Consider the following 9,926-nt stretch of genomic DNA (forward strand, 5'->3'; position numbering starts at 1 on the left):
GCACCAATTGGTTAGGGGAAAAAAATAAGTTAGTCTTAAAAATCACTAATTCCAAATGTAACTTCCAACAGCAGAAGACAAAAACACTATTTCCTTACAAAACTTCCAACAGGACGTGAACATATTGCTTCGTCACCAGACAGAGAAGTGTTGCACATTAATGTATTTGCGGTTTGAAGAAATGTACAATTCCATAATTTTCAGCTGGTGACTGGCGAACCTGTTTTGAAGTTATGCACCTTTTTGCTGTAGGGCACTCCAACTGCCACACCTTCTGTTAGCCAAATTGTACAGTTAATCAGCTGTCCTTTGGCTCATGATTAACCTTTCCTGTGCAAGTCTGAATCCATTTGAAAGCCGTTCACCCTTTTTTTTTTTGCAACAGGATAAACTGGCATGAAAACTCCCGTCTTCCCACAAACGCACACACTTGAGCTCTGCTGTGAAATAAGTTCCTAGGGCTAGAAAACACTAGAAGGTGGGGAAACCACCCAGAGTGAGCGACCAACAGAGCAACCAACCGACAGCGTGACCGAAGAGCTGCTGGTCTCTGCTAAAAAAAGCTATGCAGACGTGCCCGCTGTGCGTGGTCAAGTCACATAGAATCAGCTCCTTTATTGAGTACAGCAAGTTGAGGCATTTGCACAGGAAATCAACATCTTCTGAAGACATAATACAGGGTGGCTTATATGCATAAAAGTACCAGGAATATACTCGTATGCAAATGTCTTTAGTGTTCTTCTTTCAGTGAAATGAGCTCTAATACAGAGCCAGATACAGTGTACAGTCTACATTTCGCATTAGTCAGAGTGTATATACCATTGCTTTCATTGTTCCACTGTCAGAGAGCAGGTTACAGGTCCTAGATTAAAGTGGAAGTGCCTCCATGTTGAGTTCAGGAATGGGCGCAGTTGTGTAAACAGGGCAGTCACTCTTTCTGCGTGGAATGTTCTCTAGGTAAACCGTAGTTCCTCCTCCTCCTCAATCCTTCATCATTTGAACCTTCCCCAAGCCCCGACCCAACCACTGCCAGAGTCGCAGTGTGTCGTCCCTCTTTCATACATCTGCCATGAAAAGAGTCTTCAACTGTCCTGAATAAGAATCATCATCCTCCAATGGAATAAAAGGGTCAAAGTGCACAGGAGTAGGAAACGGGAAGAGGACGAGTGGGCAGAGAGGGATAGTGGCTCTTCCTCAGCAGGTACGAGGGGCTTGTATATTGATTGACAGGGGAAGACCTTGAGACAGATTCTGCAGATTTTGGAGGGGTGGGGCTTATACTATCCAAGGATTGGCAGGGAATAGGGCAGGGGTGGGCAATACAGCGCAGAACTAAGCTCAGGTGTAGCGCGGCATCTCGCACTGTTCACAGCGATTGAGTGCAGGATGGTTGAGGAAGGTGCAGCTTTCACAGTTCCACTGGGCGCCTTCAAAGTCCTCGTCCCTCTGGGGCCCCGGCACTGGCTTGGAGCCCTGCTCCCCTTCTAATAAGAACAGAGAAAAGCACTACATGAAAAAAAGGCTGTTTGTTTATATGGTAAAGTGCATAACGCAACAATTTAAAGGAATAGATTGGATTTATTGAAGTGGAGTTGTAGGATATCCATCGTCAGGGTATAACCTACAGATGGCAGTCTACACACCCACAGTTTGGAGAAGCAGGCAGAAGCATCGGCACAGAAGCTAAGTATTTTATTAAGGTAAACATTGCTTTACCTTGCCTTGAGAGTTTACACAGCAGGAACTGAAGCTATTCTCAAAGCTAAAAGACTCCATTTAGAAAGAGTTATTTTTATCTTGCAGAACACAGGAGTTGCTGCTCTACCGCTGCCTTGATCAGTGAGGGTGTCAGATACCATGTGACTTCGGAATATTTAAGGGGTCAGTTTGGATTCAACAAAGTCACTCAATAACAAAAAGTAACGAATGTTTTGAGGGAGTGGAAGACCAGCAACTCCCGTGTTCTGCAAGGTGAAATTACTGACAGATAAGCACTGAATACAACCCAATTTCAAAACATCCAAACTGTCCCTTTATGCGTTATCATCTCAAGGCTGAATTTAACAATGGCTGCCACTCACACTGTGAAACATGCATTCAGCCATTCAGTATCAATGTTGACAGACAGGATCGTTCACTAAACAAAAAGGTTTCTCATCTAGTTTCTATGCCAACGCATTTGTGGAGATAAACACAGACCAAATGTCAGTTAAGTTATTTGGTCTTGGTCTTCAAATAAAAGTGTTTTATATCTTCAATGTGCTGGAAGCCAAATAAGCAAAATTACTGTATGTGAGTATTAAACTCTATACTAAATACTCTATACTAAACACTATATGTATTAATGGTTATACATGTAGAACATATATTTTTCTTCTCTTCTTTACACGTCCTTTTGAAAATGTCACTTGTATGTTATAAAAAGTGCACTTGAAAATTCTCACCCTTCTTCCCGGGTTTGGGCGGCACAACTGGACCGGGTTGAATGTTGTCATAAAAGCCCATTTTTTTTGGATCAAACTTCCCTGTGGAGGAAAAAAAGAAAAAATTGGGAGATTGGTTTGAAGCTAAACAGATGTCTAATTAGTCTGATAAGTTTCCAGCTGTTCTCTTTGAGCCTCTTGACTGACCTACAATAATAGCCTCTCCTTTCATTGCAACACAGAGGACTCCAAAAGAAAAAAAAAAAAAGCATGGTCAACGGGCAAATAAGTTGAATATTGCTCAATTTCTGCAGCCATGTAATGAAACATCATCTGGATACACAACACTCGGTCAATCAAATACATGCAAGTTCATGCACACTGTTTGACTCATTTTTAACATGAAAAACATAATCCTGTTTACTTCAGAAGTTTGATAAAATAACTGTTGCTGAAATAACTTCTCAAAGGTGTAAAATCCTCTAAAGCACCTTGCAGTGTTTAGGCATCCAAAAAGCCTTAAAATTCATGATCCATTACTCAAACTGACCATGCTGATTGTATTTAATCATCTCACAGGCACCTGAAGCAACACTCCCCAACCGACGCTTGTGTTTTGTTAACGTAGTGCTTAAGTTGGTGTGAACGGCCGCATGAGCAAGCACCAATGCTACAATAAACAAGCCGACTCAAGCACTATTAACCCTCTGAACCCCAAGCAGTTTCAGGGTGTTTTTTTGCCCATCTCACTTTACTCACTGCAATAGATAAGACCTGCATTTCCATGAAAACAGCACAATTGTGGCTTGAAGTAAGTTGAATTCTGAGAAAAATGTGTTTTGAGCAGTATAATGGCATCAATCCATCTACATAAATACACACACATTTTTCCAAATACCCAGTGTTATCAATATTGTATATAGAAAAGGGCTCCACATGCTTTAAATATTGAACTTTTGACAATGTAACAACCTTTTTACCTCTCTTATCCTCTGTGTAATCAGCCCACAGTTCAGTCCATGTTTAATTTAATATTTGTCACATGACTTCCCTGTTGTGCTGGGTAATGCAAAATTTATTGTGTTTTACAGGATCTGGTTATTGCAAACGGTTTACTTTGGAACAAATTTCCAAACGCAGAATACAGGGATTTTATGAGATATCGCTAGAAAAAAGGGATTAAATTAGGTTATTTCTAAGTTAAAACAGTTACCTCCTCTTTGCTGTTTTAAGTTTAGATGTCATGTTTCTGTTTTAAGTGTGGCTGTATAAAAGCAATAAGGACTAAATTGATTAATAAAAAAAACTGAGGCTGACCAGAAAATGCAATTATTTTGCAGCAGCTTTTTTTGAGTGTGAGAGTGGCAGTCAGCAGTCAGCGTTCAAAGACTCAGAAAGAGACATTGTATACACAACAAGTTCTGCCCAGATGCCTCACCATTTGCAGTTTTATTAAGGAGTGGCACAGAGAAGGCCAGCTATGACATGAGTGAAACAAAGTGGCAGAATACGACACAAATTGTGCAGGAATATTCAGCGGCGCTGTCCAGACAGCTAGTGAATTGGTCACTGGTTTCATTTTCCAAAAACAACCTTCTCTGGTAAAAATATAAACCATGACAACTCATTTTCACACACTGATTAAAAGCATGTTGAGGCAATGCCGTTATCAATAACGTTATCAACGAGGATCACGTACTAGCTAAACACTGTGTACGGGCCCAGTGGGGGTCAAGCTTGGATCGTCCCGGGTCCTGTCACGGACCAGCCGGTCATTTTAGAACGCTGCATCTGTATGCAGCATGATGGAGCCTCATCCATCACTTTGGACCCAACTCTGTCTGCTTCTGGGCTTGGCCCTTTCAAGATCAATGCTTTCAAATAAATCAGAGACACACTTCAAAGGTTTATGTGTAGAAATGTGCATTTATGTGTGGCGTGTGTGTGTATGTATACCTCTAGAATGCAGTAGATCCGTCTCCTTCAGGGTACAGTCGATATCAATCTGAAGCTGTCTGTTCAGACTCCGCAATCGGGTCATCTCTTCAGGCTGCAAACACACAACCCAGTTAGATTAGACAAAAATAAACACCCAAGTATTCCCCAAACTTCTTCTGACTGGTAAGAACTTCTTTTACACATCACTTTGTATGATACTACAGAGAAATGTGTCATATTATTGCTGTGTTCTGGCTGTTTAGTTTGATTGTTTTCAAGAACAATTTGATTTATTTTCTACCTTTTGAACACACAAGACTAGATCCAAAGCCAGTTTCAAACCCAGACAGTCAGTAGAAATGTGCAGAAAAGGGCTGCTAATTCAAGGAAAAACCTAAATAAAAGGGTGGAGAAACATTTCAAAGGCTTCCGTGCACCAGGTTTCACTGAATGGTTTGGTGAGTATGAATGAGACAAATAAAATGCTACGGTCTTTACAGTCACCAGATCTCAAACCAGTTGAACACCTACAGAAGATATTAGAGAACATGGGCAATACTCTTCACCACCATCTTCACAAGACTAAATTATATAAAACAAACTTTTATTCAAAACCACTTCATGATGTCTGTGATTGCCTATGAGGCTTTATTTTCTTTTGGTATATCTGGCTATGAGATCTCACCTGATCTCAATGAGAATACCTCTAAAAATGAACATTGTATATATAAATGAGAAAAATATCTTGCAGAGAAATGATCTTCAGCCCTTAATTAAATTGCACAGATTTGCAAAGACTGCTGAAAAGACTACTGTTCTCGAGGCTCGTGGTGGCACGACTACATACTAAGACACTTCAAGTTTGTTTTTCCTTAAATTTGTCATCCATCTGTAGCTGCATTCTGAACCGTTAATTCTGAACTTTTAAATCATCTTTTTTGTGAGAATGTGAAAAACATAAGATGTGTGGTGACAGAATAGTAAAGAAGAGAAAATGTTTATGTCCAGATCTCTTACTCTGGGTATGAGACTTGAGGAGTTGACTCGTCGAAAGCGTCTTTGAAGGGCGTCATATTCCATGTTGTTGACGTCGGACTTCAGGTGTTCTAGTTTCTGCTTCTCCATCAGCAGCTCCTTCATTAAACGCTCCATCCTGGCGCGCTGGTGGAGCAGGAGAGCTGGAGGGAAGCATAACATGCACAAAATACTTGAAATTCAAAAAATAAAATGTTGTATAAAACCTCTCTCACTTGAGTGTTCTTTTTCTACTACATGCAAATATAAAAGCCCAACACTGACCAACACATCTCACAAAAAAATGGAAAGACAGCAACACAGACAAATTGTGAATTATAGACCAGCTCGCAGTATTTCGGCTTTCAAAGAAGTCTGACCAACACCAGTTTAACACCATGTAGCACAAGAAAACAAAAAAATAGTTAAAAAACAGCAAGCTATCAAAGCCAAGTCCCGCTGACAGTAAAAGTTTGAGAAAGTCCTATCTGTGATGATTCATTAGCCAAACCAATTAATCAGTTGATCTCTAAAGGAAAGCTCAAAGACACAGTAACTGAAGAAGAGGTTTTGATTTTCACACTGGCAAAATCAGTGTGATATCTTGAATATTTGCATATATATGTATGAATATATACGAATATGAAAATTAACGACTTCGGTTCACCGTGTAATCCTTTAAATAAAATCAGCAAATGTTTTTTCTCTCTCATCTTATTCATGACGATATAGATACATGCAGAGACAGAGATGTCTTAACCAGCAATGCACAAAAAAAGTCATCAGATTTTAAGATGATATGCAGCTATAAACTCAACAGCAGTTTTATGAACAACAGTAGGAAGTCTTCTAAGATGAAGTCAGCTATTCTCAGGCTGAACATTTTTGTTCTCTGTTTTAGACAGCACAGCCCCAAACACACATCAATTTTCAACTCAAGCTGGAAAACACTTGAGACAGAAGGTAAAGCAGAGCAATAAAAAGAAAGAAAGACAAGAATCCCCTACCTTGTGTGTAGGCATAGTCATCAGAGCCTGAGCTTGAACGTCGGGGCATATGCTGAAACTGACTGATGATATTCCCTGGCAGAGCGGATATGGGCAGGATGGGTGCAGGGGCAGCGTTGTGCTCCCCTTGATCTACTATGTTGAGAAGAGATTCTGCTTCGGCCACAGGTGGTGAGCTGAGCGGTCTCTGAGCCTGCCCTCCTGGGGACACTTTGATTTTGAAAGTGTACGCTGACTGGCCCGGCTGAGGCGAGGAGGCAGGCCGTGGCCTTGCAGGGCCCTGATGCTGCAGGTACATCCCAGGGTGGAAAGATGCCGGGCCTGAAGGTCCACTCATAGTGATGCCCCTCGAAGGGGAGCTGGGCGAAGGGCTGGTGGCCATGTAAAGCGCTCCCTGGGGGTGAGCCGTGTGAACTGGTGAGTTGCTGCGAGGTCGTGGACCCTCCAGGGTAATCTCTATCTGGTTCTTGAGGGAGCTTTTTGTGTGGTACGGCCTATAAACAGCAGGCTGTTGCTGGGGTGGTTGCTGGTGATGGTAGGGCATGCTGGGAACGGTTGGCGAGCTAATAGGGAGGAAGACATATTGCTGGTGCTGGGGTTGCGGCTGGGGCTGTGGTTGGGGCTGAACCTGATGCTGCGGGGAGCTGTAAGGCGAGCCGTATGTGGGAGTACTGTAAGGGGACTGCTGATGCTGATATACAGGCGCCCCTGAGGAGGACCAGGGCGCTGGCTGTGGGCTCTGGGAGGGTGAGGGTCGAATATAAAGGGTTGTGTTGGTGCTGTTAGCATAGTGCCCGGGGGGGATCTGTAGAGCCTGTGGAACATTGGGTATATTTTGTGAAAGTGTGACTGTTATAGGGTTCATAGTGTAACGTGGGACAGGGGCGTATGTGGGCGACATGCCCTGCATTGTGGGTGGAGGTGTGGGAGTGCTAGCCGAGCGGCTCTGATCGTTCATAAAGAAAGGATTGTAACCTGGGGAGGGGGCCATGGTGGCAGGGGCTGACAGCGGCTCGGGGTAGCTGGGCCGCTGGGGTTCGATGTGACTGTCACTGGTGCTGTGCACAAGGGAGCGCCCTGCTCCTGCTGCTCCCCCATTTGCCTTGCTTGCCTCTGAACCCGGGTATAGGCTTATATGCAGCATGTGGTTTCGACTCAGCCGCCCCTCCTCTGGGCTGTGATGGAACTCTCCATACAGGTATCTGTTACTCTCCTGAGCCAGCAGGTGGCAGCAAAGATCCAGGTTATTGTTGTTCTGAGACAGCAACAGAGAACAGTGTCAGTAATGCAGTTTGATCAGTGATAAGAACAGCAGCCAAGTACACTTATTATAAACAACTTTGGGCTTGTTTTTCTGCAAAGTTATGGATAAATATTAGTATTAGTTATCGGTTGCAGTTTTATGGAGTTGTTTCTAAAGTGTAGGTGCTGGTTAGAGGCCTGCTCCCTCTCTGGACTCTCTCCACCAGGCCTGTCTAGTTTGTCCTGTTGCAAGATCAGTCCACAACCTTGTTTGCTCCGCCCCTCCCTTACCCCCACGCACACAAAGGTGACTGACAGTCAGTGAGTTAGGCCTTTTTTTTTTTAAAACCTTTTTAATGGCGTTTCTTTAGCTACAGGCAAAATATGAAAAAGTACAAGTGGGAGAATGAGAGTGGATTAAAAGACTGCCTTGAACCTCAAGTAGTGGATGATTCAAAGATTCTGCAGATTCTGTAGGCGTGAAATACCACCACGCAGGTCTTTAGAGCAGATCTTCTTTACTTTCATTTTCATTCATTCCTCATTTTTTTTGTTGGCCCGATGGTTTTTGTTTAACGGCTTTAACAAGTGGGCTGACACATTGTGGTAGGTAAGGTCACCTGCTTTGGGCTTTTTTTGAAAGGAGGCAGTCAAGTTGCTTCTTCCTTTCACTACATCCTGGGAGAGCAATCCCTCTTTTTTCTATTCCTTTACCCCAGTTTAAAGGGTTTTTAGGGGGGGTTCTTTATTCAAAGTGAGGGTCAAAGGACACTGTAGATATTTTAAAGATACGGCATACGAGTTAATACTAAAGGTGGATAATCGGGTAGTGCAAACATAGCAAAATATCCTTAAACAAAACAACATTCCCCAACATCCTCCACGTTCTTGTTTGAGCATATGCAGGTGCAAGTAGGTGGAAGTGTATGTGTGTGTGTGTGTGTGTGTGTGTGTGTGTGTGTACCTGCAGAAGGCACTGTGACACTACCCCCTCTGGGATTTCTGGGAACCGCTGCTTGAGGTCCTGCAGGATGTGGTAGTCAAGTTGAGAGCCTCCCTGCGCCATCCTTAGCCAACCCAGAGAGTCAACGAGCCCAGAGCTGCAAACGCTGAAATATCCGAGCTCGTCTCATCCCCTGAAGATCCAGAGATGACAGACAAAACTGAACACAAAACTCAAATGCAATGGGAATGCTTGCAATAATCCTGTTAGTACTGTCGGCCTGCCAAATGTCTGCTACACACACCCAATGTGTCAGCAGTAATTACAGCGGACGCATCAATTAAATAATCTTTGTGGGTCATTTCAACACTGTTTACAAACATATTTCTTACAGGTGGAATAGCATGAATATAACACACAAACACTGAGGAAACAAGCCAGCGTTAGTGGTATTCATTCACATTAGCACACGAGTGCTAGCAAGCTGCATGTCACTCTGTTGTTGTTTGTTTAGCCAGACTGTTGCACCAAGCAACGACGACATACCATTGCTAGCTAGCAGGCTAGCTCTCAGCATCTGTTAGCCTCCGTACATCACTCAAACAAGCCACCACACCGGTGTAGCGTGTGGCTGCGACAGGAAACAACACCACCAGTCTGGGGGAGGTTGTCCTATGTCACCCGCAACTAAATAAGCAACACAATCCCCTAAACAAGTCACCTCTTAAAACAAGATTAACTCAATTCGTCAACTGCTTGCCAGCTAACTGTGCTAATGCTATCCTTAGCCTGGTCCTGCTGGCTGGTCAGCTGCTGTCACAAGCCTGGTGTTGATGGATTAGCTAGCTCCCCATGCTACAGTCACTTAGCGTTAGCCACATACGGCTTTCATAAAACTTACCATATGTTGAGAGTCTCCCTCAAGTCCCGGACCATAGCGGAGTCCCGGCGAGAGCTGCGATACTTCTGAAATGGTACGCAGAGGTTTGTCAATGATTTGTTTTGACTAAATAACTTATAGTTTCGCATTCCAGCGTCAGGCCGCTGCCGCGGAGCTGCACAGGCTGTCTATCGCGATACTGTCAGGTTTTCCCGGACCAGGAAGTTGTTCAAATCGGCGGATCGACGCGCATGTCCGCGTGTCGTGCATAGATGTCTCCTAAAAATGCGTAATCCCTATAAATACAGGGTGATTTAATACACTAGAGCACTTGCATTTATTTCGCCTAAACCAGTACCCTACCAATAAACAATAGCAGACGATATTGCAAAAATAAGATAAACGATAAAAGATAATTAGCAGCAAAGGGGATAATACAAAAAAATACAATATATAATAAATAAGGTAATAATAAAAAA

General features: G+C 43.1%; 1 protein-coding gene across 2 annotated transcripts; it reads right to left on the minus strand.

The window, feature by feature from the left end:
* Positions 1-600: 600 nt before the first annotated feature.
* Positions 601-9,646, minus strand: tab3 (TGF-beta activated kinase 1 (MAP3K7) binding protein 3). Of its 2 annotated transcripts, none has more exons than XM_059340879.1 (7): positions 9,469-9,646; positions 8,589-8,760; positions 6,383-7,637; positions 5,379-5,539; positions 4,380-4,473; positions 2,445-2,525; positions 601-1,484 (listed from the first exon to the last, which is right to left on the minus strand). In XM_059340879.1, exons 2-7 carry the CDS (start codon positions 8,688-8,690, stop codon positions 1,339-1,341), a joined length of 1,839 nt encoding a protein of 612 aa, XP_059196862.1. In that variant the 5' UTR covers positions 8,691-8,760; positions 9,469-9,646; the 3' UTR covers positions 601-1,338. The 2 variants fall into 2 exon arrangements, with proteins under 2 accessions (XP_059196862.1, XP_059196863.1); XM_059340880.1 differs by lacking the exon at positions 9,469-9,646 and adding an exon at positions 9,114-9,274.
* Positions 9,647-9,926: the final 280 nt, after the last annotated feature.

The sequence above is a fragment of the Centropristis striata genome, chromosome 9, assembly GCF_030273125.1.
Source record: "Centropristis striata isolate RG_2023a ecotype Rhode Island chromosome 9, C.striata_1.0, whole genome shotgun sequence".
Classification (NCBI taxonomy): domain Eukaryota; kingdom Metazoa; phylum Chordata; class Actinopteri; order Perciformes; family Serranidae; genus Centropristis; species Centropristis striata.

Excerpts from the sequence above, each read along its gene's own strand:
- tab3 (XM_059340879.1), bottom strand. The coding sequence starts at position 8,690 with ATGGCGCAGGGAGGCTCTCAACTTGACTACCACATCCTGCAGGACCTC. Across the intron at positions 5,540-6,382 it reads TGACTATGCCTACACACAAG|CTCTCCTGCTCCACCAGCGC; the intron begins GTAGGGGATTCT and ends GCTTCCCTCCAG. Across the intron at positions 2,526-4,379 it reads GGATCTACTGCATTCTAGAG|GGAAGTTTGATCCAAAAAAA; the intron begins GTATACATACAC and ends TTTCCTCCACAG.